The 20,022-nt window shown below is 36.1% G+C and overlaps 1 protein-coding gene across 22 annotated transcripts in view; it reads right to left on the bottom strand.

Annotated features, from left to right (window-relative positions):
- CACNA2D1 (calcium voltage-gated channel auxiliary subunit alpha2delta 1) overlaps positions 1-20,022 on the bottom strand; it is a 540,433-nt gene that overhangs the window by 82,406 nt on the left and 438,005 nt on the right. For all 22 annotated transcript variants that reach the window (XM_060414594.1, XM_027968542.2, XM_027968544.2 and 19 more), the window contains 2 exons: positions 12,068-12,226; positions 6,916-7,020 (listed from right to left, as the gene is read on the bottom strand). In XM_060414594.1, coding sequence (XP_060270577.1) covers positions 6,916-7,020; positions 12,068-12,226 — 264 coding nt within the window. The remainder of the gene's footprint in view (positions 1-6,915; positions 7,021-12,067; positions 12,227-20,022) is intronic.

Here is a 20,022-nt window from a genome sequence, read left to right as displayed (position 1 = left end):
AAAGGTCCATCTAGTCAAAGTCTGGTGTTTTCAGCAGTCATGTATGGATGTGAGATTTGTACCATAAAGAAGGCTGAGTGCCAAAGAACTGATGCTTTCAAACTGTGGTTTTGAAGACTCTTGAGAGTCCACTGGACTGCAAGGAGATCAAACCAGTAAATCCTAAAGGAAATAAACCCCAAATATTATCATTGGAAAGGCTGATGCTGAAGATGAAGCTCCAATACTTTGGCCACCCTGATGAGAAGAGCCAACTTATTGGAAAAGACCCCAATGCTGGGAAAGATTGAAGACAGGAGGAGAAGGGGATGACAGAGGATGAGATGACTGGATGGCATCACTGACTCAATGGACACGAGTTTGAGCAAACTCCAGGAGATGGTGAAGGACAGGGAAACTTGGCACACTGCAGTCCATGGGGTTTCAAAGAGTTGGATACAACTCAGCAACTGAACAACAACAACAACAACAACATTCCACTTATAAGGAAAACATATAATTTTAAATTATTTTCTTGTAAAAGGTCAAAGCTATTGAGTATCATATGAGTGTTTTATATATAGTTTACTATCAGTTCAGTTCAGTTGCTCAGTTGTGTCCGACTCTTTGTGACCCCATGAGTCGTAGCACGCCAGGCCTCCCTGTCCATCAGCAACTCCCGGAGTTCACTCAAACTCATGTCCATTGAGTCGGTGATGCCATCCAGCCATCTCATCCTCTGTCATCCCCTTCTGCTCCTGCCCTCAATCCCTCCCAGCATCAGGGTTTTTTCCAATGAGTCAACTCTTCACATGACATGGCCAAAGTATTGGAGTTTCAGCTTTAGCATCAGTCCTTCAATGAACACCCAGGACTGATCTCCTTTAGAATGGACTGGTTGGATCTCCTTGCAGTCCAAGGGACTCTCAAGAGTCTTCCCCAGCACCACAGTTCAAAAGCATCAATTCTTTGGCACTCAGCTTTCTTCACAGTCCAACTCTCACATCCATACATGCCCACGGGAAAAACCATAGTCTTGACTAGACTTAGTTTACTATAGGAGATTAATTGCATATTTACATTTACTCATTTATGTTGGGCATCTTCAGTAATTACTCAGCAACCACTGTGCATCAAGCCCTTCTTAGCCTCTAAGGAGTCAATGGTAGGTTTACAAGCTGATACAACCCCTACCTCTTAGAGCTTTTAACAGAAGAGAGTTCAAGATAATGTAAATAAGTACATAATTAAAATAATTTTTTAAAAATGGTAATCTGGGAGAAAGAAAACAAAGAGGAAAGATGGTACTGAAATAGAGAATAATGAAGTGTGTAGGAAAAGGGGACCACTCTAGAAAGTCTGAGCAGGGAAGATCTCTGTGTGGAGCTACATGGCAAGCAGAGTTTTCAATCTGAGAAGACAGCCTCAGGAAAAACAGAACAGAATGCCCTTCCTGGTACTGTGATTTCACATCAACAAAAGGCAATCCCAATTTTAGGTGGCACAATTCTACCCAGAAATTATTTCAAGTGTATTTGTGGTACTCTATGGCCTAATATATTTTCTGTTTAATGTAATACTTATTCTCACTTTTCAATGGATCTGTTCTAGCCATCAAATTAAGGACTCTGTAAAATGTATGGAAGTAGTTAATACTCAGACCCAAAGAAACTGTTCCTTAGTTTAGGTAATGAATTATCAATACTAATTTCATTCAAAGAACACATGTAAACAAATCTGTCAGAGAAGGACACTACACAGATGCACACGACATGAATTTTAAGTTGATCATCTACTGGCAGGGCCAATATTACTTAAAATTATTGTTTTTAGTTATACCTTAACTCTAGCACAAGTAATATATTTGGTTTTTATGAACACGGCTATAGTTCCCATTCTAAAACTGAAAATCCTTTGGAAATGGTTGAAAGTGCCAAATTACATGAAAATTTTTAAAAGCAGTGCATTTCTAAACAGTATTAAATATTCCACAAGTCTGAATATCCTCTATTATCAGAGGTTTGAACGTTCCTTCCAAAGGCTTCATTCTTGCCTGATGGAGAAGTTAGGCAGAGACTACCAAGAAGGCAATGAATTATTTCCCATGAATTATTTTTCCTACCATGAGTTGAAAAAGTAGTTGGTGATTTTCACTTTTACTGTATAAAAGTGAAAATATATGTATTTTTATATACATATACAGATTTAGCCATTTGTGATTTGCTTTCGATTTTTGTAGGCTACAGATTATTTCTCTTCTGGATCTGACAAAAAATAGAAAGACTGCCAATCATTTTTGAAAGAATCTACAAAATAAAGCATCTATTGTCAGGCAATTATAATTTTTTAGCTATGCATTCTTTATTTTACAAAATTATCCCACATCTATCATATGCATTTTTCATTTATTCTTCTCGTTTAGTTTACTAGCTATTTTGAAATTTTCATTTTATAGATTTTTGAATGTCTTTTTATTTTTGATTAATTCTGAGAATTAACCTAAGAATCCAAGAACAATTTTATAGCTGGCTAGACAATCTTAAGTGTATACTGCTAACCGATCTCTTTGCTAATCTACAGAAAATTAAGTTATCTTTACTTTTGCTAGACCTGGGAATTATCTTTCAACTCTGTGTCTGGTGTCAGTTTCCTTTGTTCATTTGTTTGGAATCTATGATAAAGTTCATTTTGGTTTTGGCTCCATTTTTAAGGCAGTCTCATACACATGGTTGAGCCCTAAGGAATGGCAGAGTTGCAGGTAAAGATTAGAAAGTGAATGCATTTTAATGTGGAACAGCTGTGTGAGGAGATTAACATGGACTCTGTTTTAAGCTGTACCTATCTATAATCAGGTAGATTAATTCCCAAGAGTAATACATTTCAAAAGAACCCAAACATTTTGTTCTAATTCTCAAACCTTTTGGCCTCATTAAATTGTGCTCTGTATCTGCAGGCTCATTCATCAGCTCTATGGGTGGACCTCATCACACCTATCTGGGTTGCTCTGAATGATTTCTAATGTCATCTGGATGACAAATGGGTTTAAATGAAGCATTCAGTCACATTCATGCCAAGCAAGAGGCCTGGGGAGAAAGTAGGATTCAAAAAGAGGTTTTCCGATTTTTTTTCTTTAAAAGCTCTCCAAATTTTGTGACTTTGCAATTTCAATATTTTTAAGCTACAAGTGAATGTCTATCTTAAGGGGCATGTTTTAAAGTAAAATTATAGTTGAATATAGAATTTTACATGTACTGAAAATTTTTATTTTACTACCTATCAAATTTCAGTTTTATACATTGGCTGTTTGAAAGAAAATGTAGCTAGTTAAGTTCTGAGTTGATAAATTTATTGCATAATAAATATGAATTTTACAGGTAAATAACTGGTCATACACATCCTTAGATGACACAGACAGACAAGGATCTTCCATGCATCCACATGCCTGAGGGTAGCAAATCTCTCACACTGGGTGGATGAGTGGAAGGTAGAGAAGTCAGAATAAGCAGGGAAAGTGAGAAAGGGTTTGACAGTTTATCCCAAACCATTTGAAGACATATTGAAGATGATGGAAAAATCTCTCTTATACACACTAGTTGCATACATACACCCTTGGCATAAACAATTAACTGTGTAATGTTGTCTTGACAAAATACAAACACACTCAAAAACATAAGTGACTTAAAAATCGTCTGCTATCATCACTGTTAGTGGATAAGAACATGCAAATACCAAGAGACAAATTTTTTGTCTAACATAGTTTTCCACATTAGAAAATTTTAAAAAGCCATTGAACTTGGAAGCAGAGTGCAATGAAACATGGCACAACAATGATTTAAGAAATACAATTCTTAATTGTCTAATTCAGAAATCTGTGCTCTGTATTTCTCAATCCCTTCTCTTTCAAGGATCTCCATCATTTATCCTTTCTCTGTTTTGTATCTATAAGCTTTCTCTGTCTGGATATCCCTTTACTAACCTTAAGTTAAAATAATGACTTAGCTCTTCCACTGTTAAAAAAAAATGTATGTATGCACACAAATGTGTGCAAAACTTTACCCAGAGTTGACTGTCTTAATTTTTCCTAATTTTTCTTAGCAAATTTGCAAAGGTTTTAGAAAAAAAATTAGTTTATGTTGAGATCTGTATTTCCTCATTCCTTGATCACTTTTTACCCGCTTGTCAGTGGTTGAAATTTATTCATAGCACTTTACATAAGAGAGCTAAGCCAAAGTACCACACATGGTCCCTTGTTTCTAGAGATATGATTGACAGAATCAATGTCCATTTAAAACAGATATAAATGTGTGTTCATATGCCTGTGTATGTAAATATGTATACATGTATAAGAGTGTATATCACAGAACTTTGCTACAGCCCCTAAATTAGACTCCCATTAAAAAAAATGTAGTTTCTAATTCCAAGGACATCTTAATTTTTCTTAGCTAACTATACATTTATTTTAAAAATCATAGAAAGCACTGACTACTTAATTTTCAAAGTTTCTTTGGAATTCACAAAAATTCTATGTCCTTAGGAGAAGTGTGTGTCCTTACAGCAGAGAGATATTATTAATAGGCAAACAGCAAGACTGTTGAGTACAGATTAGATTCAAAAGTTTTAAAGAAGTGAATGTGATATGAATCATTTTTTAATGTGGTTTAGAATGTCACAAAATGACTTTGTTTAAAACGTGGAGTTCCTATAAAAGGTGAAGGAGATGAGAAGCAGTGTTTCAAGATAGTAATATTTAGATTGGACATTTTTTGGATATATACATAGAAAAATGGCTTTCAACTAGTAAATTTTTCACTTATTCAATCAACTAGACAATTTGTGAAAATGGAGGGTAGGATACAGTTGTTTTCCTTATGACATAAAATCTCTTTTATGGAAAAAATGAAAATTATGATATGCCTCCAAGACAATAATGTTACTTCTGCACGCAAAAAGAGTTTTCAGAGAGGAAAAAAATAAATAACAAGTTGATTGTTTTTCTCTTTTTATACAGTTAAATTCTTTTACTTAAACTTGTTAAACTTTTTTGTACTCTGAAATTAAAATATATCTCTGGCACAAATTACAATACAGAATGCAATATTCATTTCCATATTTAAGAAACTCTTCCTTTTTGAAGAAAAATATTCAGAGCTGAATGATTCCTGCTTGTTAGTTTGGATGATATCAAAATTAAAGAAAAGGTGATTTAACTAAACTTATATTCATTAAAAAATGAAAAGCACTGGGGCTTGTACTTATGCACCTCTGTCATAAGATAATAAAATAAACTTATGACAAGAAGATGCTAAAAAGTCCTTTCCAAATTATCAGTGTATGATTAGAATAATACTGAAATAAATGTATTAATAGAAATGAATTTAGATTAAATTTATTTTATTACATTTGAATTCTTTAAAACATGGCAATTTTATATAACTGAGAATATTTAAATAATTTAAATATTCTTTAACCCAGATTATTTTTTATGATTATGAATTTGTTCTATAATAGAAATCATGCTTCCAACTTTTGCTAGACACTCTCAAGTTTTATTTATTGCCATGTATTGAGAATTAACTCTGAATCCGTGCTTCTTGTAGGATGCTAAGAGTTCATAGTTAAACAATATAGAGGCCAAGTCATGTGGGACCTTGTCATCCAGAGGGTGACCAGAGAAAAGATCTCATGGGTAGCATCAGTGTGAAGAGACAGGGAGGGTCAGACAAACTGTGCTGTGGGATCAGAGCACAAGCACCTGAACAACCATGAAGTGGGAGCAAAGGATGTCAGGACATCCTCCAGGGGCGGCGACTGCCCTGAATTTTGAACAATGAGTAGTAATTACTAAACAAAGTAAGAAAGCTACATTATATCATAATGCATCTGTATTTTCCCATTACTTTTCATTCTGATGATATTTCTGAAACAAATATTCACAATAACAAGATACCACTCAAAATATTTATAGGCTATTAACAGTTCAGTCCATTTATCAAGTTTTTCAAAAGGAATGGCTCTTCTGTATAATCAAAGTCACTAGATATTTAAAAAACTTAACCCTTACATTAAACTTATATCATATGACATTATACTTTAATAGCATATGCAGTTTCAAAGAGTTGAGTATTAAAACATTTGTAAACAATTCAAAGTTATACATATGTATCTTGTCAACTCTTTGAAAGTACTGGTATTTTGAAGTGTTTCAAAAATTTTCATCAATACTCTACCCTATGTATATTTACCTAAATGCATTAATTTACATTTTTCCTTCTTTTTAATCCTTTACACACACATAAAACAATTCTTTAGCATTAACGATGAGTCAATGATGAGAGTTCTAATTAAAAGCAAAGTTGATGGGCATTTTACCCTGAAGGGTGCCTTGTGAAATATATAATTTCTGTTGAAGTTCTGAAAGCATAAGACGTAAGCTATAATTTTTTGTTACTTATTTATGGATTCTTGGCATTTAAGGAAATGAATTTGAGAATCATTGCCCTCTTATAAAATATGGAGAGTATCAGAAAATTAAGCTGACAGTAGGAGTGATAGAAAAAGAAAGTTACATTTGATATCTTCCACAATATCAGTAGGTTCAGCTACACTGGTGAACTTCCAAAACAGGCCTTTGTACAATACTTTTCTCTGCAGTAAAACAGTCAAAGAAACAAATATATTCTATATAGGCCTCTATACAGGCCTCTATATAGGTTCTAATTATTTTATTAATAAATTAGTCATAAAGTACTTGTGAATTTCACAGAAGACATTTGACATTTAATTCAGTGATTGGCATATAATGCATGAGCTGTATGTCTTTATAGTCAGCACACTAATGTTTTAACCAAAAACACCTTCCCTTACCACTCTTGCTGTACTCTCTTAAAACCGCCTAAATCAATATTAAATTTAAAATATCAGAAAAATTACACTCACCTTTTTGTCTTTGTTGTATTTGGTAAATATCTCCTGAGCTCTCTCTTCTCCTCCATCCGTGAACAACATGATAATCTTATTGCAGTTGGCTCTAGACACATTATACTGTAAAATACATCAATAAAATTGTATATCATTCGTAGTAAAAGGGAGGGAGTATAAAAGCAAAATGGAAAGTGTGTGCAGATTGCAAGTGATGACTGAAGTATCTGTTCAATAGTCAATTCTAAGAACAGGTTCCTGGATCAAGCCAGGCCTGTGCCTCCCTACGCAGGCTCTGCCTCATTTTCAACACCCACCGCTCTCCCTTTCTTTGGGTGTCTGATCAAATGTTACCTAGCCTTTGAGGACTTTCCTAACAACTGCATTTTAAACTGCAATCTGCCCTCCCAAGCTGCACTCTTTACAGCATTTCACATTTGTTTATATGCAGTATGTAATTTGTTTTTTATTATTGACTTCCCCCAATAGAATATTAAGTGCCAAAAGGGTATAAAGTTTTGTCTTTTTTGTTCAATAGTTTCCTTGTCTGAACGAATGCCTAATACATAATAACCTCTCAGGGGTTAATTAACACATGGGTTTTAAAGTGATTAATGGACATGGTATCAATTCTATACCTCTATAATATATACCAGAAACAGAAAATAATATTAATAAAACATACATATCCTTTCATGTATATTTTCAATCCATTTACAAATATTTGTTCATCTCTCTACTCCTCCTTCCTCCTACTTTATTCAGTTTACATTTCTGAAATTGTAATGCTGATCCCAACACACAGTGCTCTTTCATATTTTGGTAAATGTCGACAGCTATTTTCGGAATATTGTCTTATCTGCTCTCAACCTGCCACATATGTTCTAATTCTGAAAGGCTCAATTCCAATGTTACATCCTCTCTTACATTTTCTTTAAGGTCCCTCAAAGAGCTGGACTTAGGAAAACAATGGATTAGCATCAAAGGGCCACATGAAATATACCAAGCTGAGCTTCTTTGAGGCCTGAAATTATAATCTCAGCCTTTCTAATGTTGTAAAATATGTTTGCAAAATTGCTGAGAAGAAAAAAAAATCACACTAATTAATGACTGCTCAGCTTCTTTGAAAATGTCAGCCCTCTAGTTTAGTGATATTTAAAGGTGATAAAATCTGAAGCTAATTTGTAATTTTATCCCTCTAATGGCCACATTAAAAAATGTAATAAGAAATATCTGAAATTCTAATAATATATTTTATTTAACTCAGTCACTCAAAAATAGTCAATTTAACATCAAAACAATATAAAAATTGAGAAAATGAATATTTTTTCTTTCATAGTAAATTCTAAAATCTCAGTGTATTCTTATAACACATTTCAGTTTAGACTGTGCACACTGCAAGCACTCAACACCCACATGTGATTATGGTTTTACTGGACTGCTGCTGCTGCTGCTGCTAAGTCGCTTCAGTCGTGTCCGACTCTGTGCGACCCCAGAGACGGCAGCCCATCAGGCTCCCCTGTCCCTGGGATTCTCCAGGCAAGAAACTGGAGTGGGTTGCCATTTCCTTCTCCAGTGCATGAAAGGGAAAAGTGAAAGTGAAGTCGTTCAGTCGTGTCAGACTTGTAGCAACCCCATGGACTGCAGCCCACCAGGCTCCTCCATCCATGGGATTTTCCAGGAAAGAGTACTGGAGTGGGTGTCATTGCCTTCTCCGACAACACAGTCTAAAAATCACTAATTCTCCAATAGTGTTTGAATTTATTGAAGGTCCTTATTTCTATTTTTCAAAAAAGGTAAATCACATTTCCTGTTGGAAAAAGTAATGAGGACAATATGTTGTTTTACCTGATGAAAAATCCTGTTTCATATATTCTCACTCCACTGACTAGGCCATTAGCCCAGTGGCAGTTAAAGCTTTTAACTAAGCATTGTGAAAACTCAAGTAGTGACCAATTCTATTTATCACATTCAAAAACCATTCTTATCTTGGAAAGTAATTATCTGAAAATTTGACCATAAAATAGTTACATATTTTATCATCAATATACTTTTGTGAAAGGTGTTGAAATCCCTGAATCGAAAACTAAATTTTCTGATGACTTATCTTTTCTATCTGCATATATAAATGGGCAAAATAATATTTACTTAAAAGACCATCTCAAAAAAGTGACAGTTTTTAGCACAGGACTTGGTTTCATTTTTTTAAATAGTGGGAGTATTATTATTATTACGGAATATAAATATCAAAGTTAGCACACTGCATCTTGCTGTTCATTTTTAGTACACTCACAAAAGGAGAAATGAAGAAATGTTTTGTTTTCAACATTTTTTTTTCTAAGTAGACTTCTCAGGACTTGTGGTAGAACAGTCTACCTCAGCAAATTCTCACTGGATTTGCAACCATCTAAAGAATCACACTGTCACAACAATTATACAAAATTGGCTTAGAAGGAATTAAGGTAAGGAAAAACTTGATCACGTCAATAAAAATACAATGGCTAGGGTTGGTAATTTACTTTAGTGTGGTATTTCATAGCACACTTTGCTATGTAGCTATGCAGCACAGCATCTATTATATACACATTCAAAACTTTTTTTGAAAAATCCATCTCATATATTTGTCAACATTTTATGAAATGCTAACTGAAGACTAGTTCAAATCAATGTCTAATTCTATTGGACACTTGATTCAGGGATCTTAAGGGTAAACCGTGCCAGGACAAACAGAAGACAAGGAATGGTACTGTGTGTAAGAAAAAGACAAAACATGCTTCAGCTCAACAAGGCATGCTGTGCATTTGGGAAAATTATTTTTAAATGAAGAATTGTAATACCTAAGAGACATGTGGAAAGCAAAACATATGAGATTTACTACAGGAATAGCTGAGGACATGTTAAAAATCATTTACAGCTTACAAAGGCAGTAGGAGAGGCCAAGAGAGGTTGGACCATATTTTATAAGTAACTAATAATGAATGTGGGAGTTAACCTGGCCCCCGTATTGTAACTGCCTGTGAAGCAGTAGATCAGGCTTGAGATGCCTCCTCATCATTTCACAACAAAAACTTGAATATGAGGGAATGAGTGAGGCCAATTGACAACACTAAGTATAATTAAAATGCTAAGCTCTAGAAAACTTGACTATTGACTCAAGAGAAAAAGAAGTTATGAAAAGCCCTAACATTCCTTAACTGCAGAAAGGATATATCCTATTTTAGTAATTACCTGTGCTTGCATTTCAAAAGTTTTGAGTTTTCATTTTTATTAATGCACATACATCATTTAATAATCACATGAATTTTAACAAAGACAATTTCCCCTGAAAACTGCAGTGCTGAATTTCTTTGCTTTTCTACTATTTACTTGCTTATCTAATTGTACCTAAGAAAAATATTACTTCAAACTCCAAATAATCAAAAATTCTACACTCACATTCCTTTAATGTAGACTCCTAGGCCACCCTCCACCTTGTTTTCCAGCTCAGAGAACTTGGAGTCATCCCCACTCATTTCTCAGCAACCCTTCCCACCACTCCAATAGTTACTTGGTCCCTCACCTTAACATCACTTCTAATCCAACACCAGGATTTCTACAACAGCTTCTTAACTTAGAACACTCATCAGACCATATCATTCTCCTACCGCACACTTTCCATTTGCTCTTACATACCTCACTTAAGGATAGCTCATGGCCTTTCCATTCTCATCATTTCTCCTTTACTGCTTATGGCCCAGCCATGTCAACAAACCTGCAATTCTTTCAATGTGCACAACCCTTCATGCTTCTGTGCTTTTTAAATCTCTGGTGTTCTTTTAATCTGAAATGATTTCCCGCCCCCCTCATTATCTATCTAGACTCTACTCATTCTTCCCAATCCCATTTTCAAGGAAAAGCAACAACTTTCTGACTTCTTTGGGTAAGTTGAGCCACTTCCCTGAGATACCCTGAGCAAACACACTATGAATACCCTGTAACAGCACTACATGTTATATGAGAAATGATGACTTAGCAAGTTATGCTCAACTTTCTTGAGAGCAAATGGTCTTTCTTGTTTATTTCTACAATTTCATCAATGTGCTATGACAGGAAACTGTAAGGCATTGGGTATATATTGGCTGAATGAACAAATGAATGAGTCATCATCCAATCAGAGACCTTGAAAACTGTTTAGAAGATACTCATAGGAGATAACAAAATCAAATTTGCAGAAAAGACTAAATATAACGGCTTATTCAATGACTTAGCAAATTTGATAGGCATTATAAGCTGATTCTGTACCAGCATCCTGCTATTTATGTATTAATTCTTCATCAACCCAATAACTACACACTCACGTGGTTGGCTATATCTGCAGATTCTATGGACATTCCTTCTACAACCCCAGTGAGGGAACCAAGGCAGATAGAGGTTAAATCTGTATTCTCAACCACTGCAATAATATTGCTTTATGAGAGATATAAATCTGAATGATAGCTCCTGCTTTCAAATAGTTCGAAATGAAACAGACAACATGGCCATTTGAAAATATTAGTCTGCAGTATGAGATTCATGTTATAACATTGTTATGATACAGGGTAGGGAGTAGGTGTGGAGAGTATAAAAGACTAACTATAGACATCAGTGACTCATTCAAAGGAATTTTCACTTTGGAAGGAATCTCTGCTCTGAGATTTATCCTTCTGTCCACTTTGATTTTACCATTTGGACCTTTCTATACATTTAGGAACAACCTAAAGACTCAAAAACTGATGTTTAAAACTAAAACTAAAATATTTCATCAGAAACCATTTGATGATTGAAAGCACAAGTTTCCAAATAAATATAGTACTAATTGAGATAAGAAAAAATAAATGATATTCTAAATGTATCAACTAAGTTTCCAGTGCTTATTCAAAATTAAATAATTCAACAAATGTGTTTTTTAAATATAGTTTGGGAAAAAAAAGATGGGATAAAAGATATAAAAGAAAAAACCTACATTTGAATTTTGTATTAAAAAATTTTTTTAAAAGCTCAAAAGATTTTTAAAGCCTGGATATATACACTTTCTAAATGAATGAAAAATAGCACTATTACCTAATCCTACAGAGCTGTAACTACCAGGATACTGAAATTCAGATTCTATAACTCAATAATAAAAGACAAAGGGGACAGCATTGATACTTACATTAAGCAGCTGTTCAAAAGCAAAACTAAATCCCTTCTTATAATCTGTGATTCCTTTTGCTGTGATATTATTCACCGCATCTTTCAACACTTTCTTATTTCTCACATTTGCTTGGACGAGGTGCTGAAAACAGCTTACATCCTGGGCATTGCTGTTAAACTGCAAAAGGTAAAAAGGTAAATATGAACATTAAAATCAATCATGTAATTTTCACTGAATTCATGTTATACTTCTCAATCCTAACGCACTGCTTTCTCTTTCAGAAAGAAAAGTGAGTAGACTGGTAACAAAGGTGCACTAAAGATCAAACAGTAATTTCATCTAAGCCCCAATTCCTACTGTAACAGTAATTAAGCCTCTCAGTTACATTCCTGAAGCTAGTTTGGTTTCCCTGATGATAAATTTGGGATTTGAGTTATGTGAGGTCCCTTCCAGCTCTCAAATTTTATGAGCATTTAGATTAAAAAAAAAACAAAACTCAACAAACAATGAAATAAATTCAGAATCCAGAAATGATATGATGATGCCTGCAGAGAATACAAGGAGAAACTGAGCATTTTACTTGCCTTGTGTAAGGAAAAGCTTAATGGAAATACAGTACATGGAATGATAGGAACGGAGGTTTAATATATTTGAAATTTGATGGTAGTCTCACCATGAGAGTTAAAACAGGAACATAATCTGAAAGAATCAAGAACAAAAGTGGCCTTTCAGCACTATCACTCTAGAGGTTATACAAGGAAAACAGTTGAATCATGGAGCAAGAGAACGGGTAAGCAGGTCTCCGCAGAGTTATTGCTGTGAGCAATAAGGGCCCGAAGTCCAAAGAGGCTGCAGGAGGAGAAAACAGGCTCTAACATATCTGCCTCAAACTGAAATTTTAAGAAATATCACCACAGTAATTTCACCAACCATATACAAAGTATTCATATAGTTCACAGGATATTTCCAAAAAGATAGAAACAATAAGATTTCAGCAAGAAGACCAGGGAGCTGCTATGAGGGGGATCATCCTATCATTTATTACCTCTGCTGTGTGTACAAGCCCCTTAGGCTCTTGGGGCTAGACTGTCACATCTGGAATAGAATAATAATAATAATAAAAACATTCTTGCTAAAAGGGACTAGACAGATCAAATATTGAAGATATCCTCAGATCAGAAACATAGGTGTGGGAGGGGGAGAGGGAGGCTCAAGAGAGAAGGGATATATATATATAAACCCACCCCAGTATTCTTGCCTGGAGAATCCCATGGACAGAGGAGCCTGGTGGGCTACAGTCCATGGGGTCACAAAGAGCCGGACACGACTGAGTGACTTCACACACACACACATATAATTATGGCTGATCTGTGTTGTACTGCAGAACCACACACACATAAAGCAGTTACCCTCCAATTAAAAAGTAAATTTAAAAAAAGTGGATCATAAGCCAAAACATAAATTTTACATAGTGATTATATATTCTTACAACTATCATTCTTTTTTTCCCTGAAGGCCCTCCCTGAACACTAACATGATGAACTGTACAACTCATCACTCTATGAAGTGAACATTCGCTGGCAGCCTGTTGTATGTCCCGGACTGTGTGTGCCAGCCGAGAGCCCTGTGCCTTCAGACATGAGGTAAATTATCCACACACATACACAAGGTTTGCTTTGTGCTACATTGACTATTTTCTCTACAAATATTAAGCATTTCTGCTCTTAAAATGATCTACAATTAAGTTATTAGTATCCATGAGAAACCTTAAGCATAGTTAAAAGACTTGCCCATACTCACACAGGAAATAGAGAATCAGGATTCAAGCCAGCACTGTGGCAGGAGTCTGGGATTTTAAGCACCCATGCAGCACCTCTCAAAATATTACAATAAGTCATGATGTGTTCTGTAAAGCCATATAATATTAAGCTCTAAGAGATAATGGGTTCTAATTCAGACTGTGAGCAGTGGGAAGAAAGTTTCCCCAAGAAATGGCATTTCCTGTGATTCCAAAGAAATGTTTCCTTGAGGACAGTAGAGGAAGAACATTCCAGACAAATAGAACACATGCAAAAAGGCCCTTAGGTGACAGAGAGAAAGAAAGGAAAAAAAAAAAAAAAACAAAAACCCTCTTAGGGAAACATGAAAATGGAGATTTAGCTCAGTCATATAAAAATGACCTCAGGCAGGAGGCAGGGATGGACTGTGCAGTGTCTGATGGAAACGCTGAACAATTAGGAACATATTTTCTATTGAACAGCCAGTCACAAAAGGTTTTAAGCCAAATGTAAAATAATTTAACTTAGAACTTAAATAGCTCACCCTAGTTGCTATTTGGGAAGTAGTTTTAAGGTGAGGAAAATGTAAAGGACGAAAAATAAGGAGAAGGCTACTGCAGTAACTTAGCTTAGGAGACCAAGGGATTTTGTTATTCATGGAAGTGGTCAAAGAGAGGGATCCAAAACTTATTTTGGAGACAGAATCACTAGGCAGTGGTGGTGGATAGTAAGAAAAGAGTGGTGTCTTGAATGATGGCCAGGTTTCTGACATGGGTGTCTGGGTGGACAGAGAAGGGATGGGTTCAGGGACACTAGAGGATTAGAGAAGAGAGGCAGAGAGTTCAAGTGCGGGTGAGATTTCAATATGTGAGATACACAAATGAAAATGTCAAGAAATCATCATGTTAAAAGCAACAGGCTCAAAAGAAGTCTTGATTAAAAAAAAATGGAAAGCTTCAGCAGAAAAATTTGGTTTAAAACCATGTGAATAAAAGTGAAGCAGAGGAGGAGTCCTTGAGAAAACTGAGTAGGAGTAAGTTCCCATGGAGGCAGGAAGGAAATCGGGAGATGGGACTGTCTTAGATGACGAGAGGGGAAAAAAGAAAACCAACGATCTCAAGTAGAACACATTGTGGTACAGAGACAGAAAAGATGAGGACTTAAAAGAGCCCATTGAACTCATCCAGTTACACAGGCAGCATCTGGAGGCGGGGTGGAACATAACTGGAACGACGGAATGCACTGAACAACAGTGAGAAGGATTAGCCTTTCAGAGGCAAGTGTTCAGAGCACCTCGGCTGAGAGGCAGAGAAGGAAAAGGGTAGTCCCTACGGAGACAAACTAGGGTCAAGGGAAGTCTTCAAACCGAAGGGTCATCAGAGCAAGAGAGGATTTACATTAAGAGAAAAGGAAGAAAATGATGCGGGAAACAGAACAGAGGTGAAAACCAAAGCTCTTGCGAAGACGGGGAAGGATGGGATACGGGTGGCTTGTAGAGGAACAACCCCTTAAGAAACCATGTATAGTGTTCACTTCATTGCTCCAGGAAAGAAGACTGAGGGCTGAATACAGACATTGGGTGTATGGAAATGTGATGTGGGAAGATGACACTATTGCTTGTGGCTTTTGTCTCGAATGGACGATGAGGCAAGGCCATCAGGGTAAAGGCAGAGGTGGAAGGTTTGCAGGGAGTATAGATAAACCAGGAAGTAAAATATCCTCATTAGAAAAGACTCTGATGCTGGGAAAGATTGAAGGCAGGAGGAGAAGGGGACGACAGACGATGACTCAATGGACATGAGTTTGAGCAAGCTCCAGGAGATGGTGAAGGACAGGGAAGCCTGGCATGCTGCAGTTTATGGGGTTCCAAAGAGTTGGTCACGACTGAGTGACTGAACAACAACAAAAATGTCCTACACAGATAAATACTCAGTTCTTTGTCAGTTTTGCTTTGAATGCTATGTTCAGGTACATCATATATATGAGAACAAAGCTCTGATATACTTGTTTTCTGTTTTTAATAAATTCAAACATCGAAAATTCTGTATCTTTTATTATTATTATTTTGTCTGTGCCATAGAGCATGTGGGATCTTAGTTCCCTGACCAGGTATCAAACCTGTGCCCCCTGCAGGGAAGAGTGGAGCCTTAGACACTGGACCAACAGGGAAGTCCCTGAATATTATCTTCAGATCTGAAATGCACTGCCTTTTTTCTCACATTATTTGAAAATTTGACACAATCTTAATCTACACATTCTGTTTTGAAAGTAGAAGAATGTGAGAATTCCCACGTTAGAAAGTAAAAATGAAATAAAATAAAGCAAACGTAAACAATAGATTGCCAATACATTAATAGTAAAATGTCTGACCTTAAAGAATAATTAGACATTATTACAGGGAATGTTATTATGTGATTTAGTTAAATCATAAAACTTGATAAAGTTACAAGTTATGTAAAAAATGAACATTGAATAATGTATTGCCCTGAGTCTTTCAGTTGACCTTGACCTGCTTTTAACATAGAAAAGCAAAGTATCTCATTAAATCACTTCAACACAAACTGATTAAATGTAAATTTGATTCATTAAATACAAATTCAGTGATGTATAACAGAAATACCACAATTAAAAATGCATAAATAATGCAGAGAAAAGCATAACTTATAAAGTATAAGTCCCTATGGCAAATTTTATTCTCCAAGAAAGAGATGAGAAATGTGAAAAGTTCCAGCTTAGATAAGTATATATTTCACAGATATCTTAGGCTTACTTGCTTTTAGAACAGAAAAAGAGCAACAGATTTACTTTCATGAACTGAAACTGCACAACTTTCTTTCGACTAAACAACTTTACAACTGAACAACTATCACTCATAAAGCTTTGAAATACTGCACGGTGATGGAAAATATACTTAAGGAGTTCTGCTTTTGCCATCTTTTAAGAAAATATTTATAACATATGTACACTTAACTAACCCTAAAAAGTGTGTTAGTTGCTCAGTTGTGTCTGACTCTTTGCGACCCATGGACTGTATAGCCAGGCTCCTCTGTCCATGGAATTCTCCAAGCATGAATACTGGAGTGGGTTTCCATTTCCTTTTCCAGGGGATCTTCTTGACCCAGGGATCAACTCCAGGTCTCCCTTCATTGCAGGCAGATTCTTTACCACCTCAGCTATCAGGAAAGCCCTAATTAACCCTGCTGCTGCTGCTAAGTTGCTTCAGTCGTGTCCGACTCTGTGCGACCCCATAGACGGCAGCCCATCAGGCTCCCCTGTCCCTGGGATTCTCCAGGCAAGAACACTGGAGTGGGTTGTCATTTCCTTCTCCAATGCATAAAAGCAAAAGTGAAGTCACTCAGTTGTGTCTGACTCTTCGCAATCCCATGGACTGCAGCCTACCAGGCTCTTCCGTCCACAGGATTTTCCAGGCAAGAGTACTGGAGTGGGCTGCCATTAACCCTACAGAGACTCAAATCCAAATTCACATCAAACTCGTTCCTTTCCTGATCCCAGAAAGTTCAACCAAGTAGGTTCCTTCCTAGAAGTGCTGAGAAAATCTGCTTAGCACACTGAGACAGGAAGGTATGTGGGTTAACATATGTATCTGGGGTAGAAATCAGGTGGGATGTGTCTCTGCCCCAGAACTCAGACATTCTTTTGTTTTCCTCTTTCATATACCCTGCTCCTTCCACTCTTTTCTTCACTTGCTTGTCCACTTACCTCAACAGCCTCTCCTTATAAAAGGCTTTCATGATCTTCCTTGACTAGGTCAAATCATCCCCATTAAAAGTTCTCATAGGCCTAAATCTATCTTTTATATGGAATACATCACGTTTATAATTCTATATTTCTTTGTATGATATTCTGATTAAAAACTTTCAACTGGATTAAAAGCCACGGTCAAAGAAAACATCCATCCTACCACTATAATTGACATAGTAATAGGTATGCATATAGTTGGTATACAATAAACATAAACACAATATTTACTGAATGAATATGTGGACTTTAAGAAAATTAGAAAGCAGGGCACAAACCTCAAGCAATTATTGAGCTAAAGGCTTCTAAGTGTAGGAACTGTATTTTAGTTCCCGATATCTTACTGAATGTGTACATCTGTAAATATACTTTGCCCAAACAGATACTACTAAAATATCCAAATGAAGATGTATGCAGAACCATGGAGCCCAACACACAGTATATTTTAAATCAACTGCAACTCTATGGTTTTAAAAAGTATTTTAGTAAAACCATTAGTATACTCCACATGATGAAATAAGAATGGATTCCTATATTCACAAGACAGATTCATATAAGCAATATCAGGTTTAGTGAGCTTTACATAAAGTTCATTAGTGTAATGATACAAGTGTCCCTCAAACATTAGTTTAGTGATGGAAACAGTCTCTGAGCATAACCAGGAACAGTAAATGTTAATGCTTCCAATGAACTTTCCTATTAAATATCACAGTCAAGTACACACACCAAATTAAAAAATACTTTAGGGCCCAAACAAACTGTTAATATTTTGAAATATTTTAAACCCTTGGTTTTGTAAAGGCAGTGTCTATTTTTTGTTTTGATATCCTATGCTGAATAAGAAAAAAAAAACCACGAAATATTTCTGAGAGAGGAGGCTCTACGGCTCTTTGGATTAATTTAGGATACAAACACTGAAAGGCTGGCATTGCCTGATACACACAAATCAAAGAAGCATCAAATTCCTAGAAAGCAACCCTGTTGAGGAATGGCACCTATAATAACCTTCACGGAGAACAAAAGCTCACCCTGAAGAGGTTGGTGGGCTCGAGCAGTTTTCCTCTGCAATGCTGAAGAAGCAAAGGGAAAATAAACCCAAAACTGATATTCTTCTACTTCGAACTGCAGAGAAAATGTGACCTATTAAATCACTGTCGATCACTCAGTACGCCTTTAATTACTTCACCTATGTATTTCAAACTCTTTCTTCTTTTGCCATGAAGAAGTAATATAGTGTAAAATTGTGGGCTCACACTGTGTAGATAGTCAGCAAAAACAAATCAAATTCAGACTGGCCTGCCTTGGAACATGGGTATTTTTTAAAACTAGAAAATAGGTGTAAAATACTGTACACAGTTGACTACTATAAATAGTTTATATAACAAATTTATGTTATATAAAATGATTTAGATGGAGTATCTAAGTTAAATAAACTGCATAAAATTCTGCACATCAGGCAGTAGTTACAAATTATGGTATCAGAAGCTATCCACATTCTGGACACCAGATGGCGATGCAGGAAAAGCAAAGCAAAGTGAACAGAGGCTGTGATCTTTAAAGTCTAGGTTGCTTTATTCCTACCAAAATATTTTCCCTTTATTTTGATTTTTCCAGTTTTTGTAGGAAACAAGTAAATATTATAAATAAACAACACGGTTATCCTAAAATCCGAGAAAAGAGCTCATAGCACTTGCCCACATGCCTATGTACTTAGTAAAGTGAAAGTGAAGTCGCTCAGTCGTGTCCGACTCTTTGTGACCCCATGGACACCAGGCTCCTCCATCCATGGGATTTTCTAGGCAAGATTAACGGAGTGGGTTGCCATTTCCTTCTCCAGGGAACTTCCCGACCCAGGGATCGAACCCAGGTCTCCCACATTGTAGACAGACGCTTTACCGACTGAGTCACCAGGGAAGTCTAGTAAAGTAATGCTCAAATTCTCCAAGCCAGGCTTCAGCAGTATGTGAACTGTGAACTTCCTGATGTTCAAGCTGGTTTTAGAAAAGGCAGAGGAACTAGAGATCAAATTGCCAACTTCTGCTGGATCATCAATAAAGCAAGGGTGTTCCAGAAAGACATCTATTTCTGCTTTCTTGACTATGCCAAAGCCTTTGACTGTGTGGATCATAATAAACTGTGGAAAATTCTGAAAGAGATGGGAATACCAACCACCTGACCTGTCTCTTGAGAAACCTGTATGCAGGTCAGGAAGCAACAGTTAGAACTGGACATGAAACAACAGACTAGTTCCAAGTAGAAAAAGGAGTATGTTAAGGCTGTATATTGTCACCCTGCTTATTTAACTTATATGCAGAGTACATCATGAGAAACGCTGGACTGGAAGAAACACAAGCTGGAATCAAGATTGCCGGGAGAAATATCAATAACCTCAGACATGCAGATGACACCATCCTTATGGTAGAAAGTGAAGAAGAA

The sequence above is a fragment of the Ovis aries genome, chromosome 4, assembly GCF_016772045.2.
Source record: "Ovis aries strain OAR_USU_Benz2616 breed Rambouillet chromosome 4, ARS-UI_Ramb_v3.0, whole genome shotgun sequence".
Taxonomy (NCBI): Eukaryota; Metazoa; Chordata; class Mammalia; order Artiodactyla; family Bovidae; genus Ovis; species Ovis aries.
The sequence above is the reverse complement of the archived record's forward strand: the minus strand, read 5'-3'. Positions and strand labels throughout refer to the sequence as shown.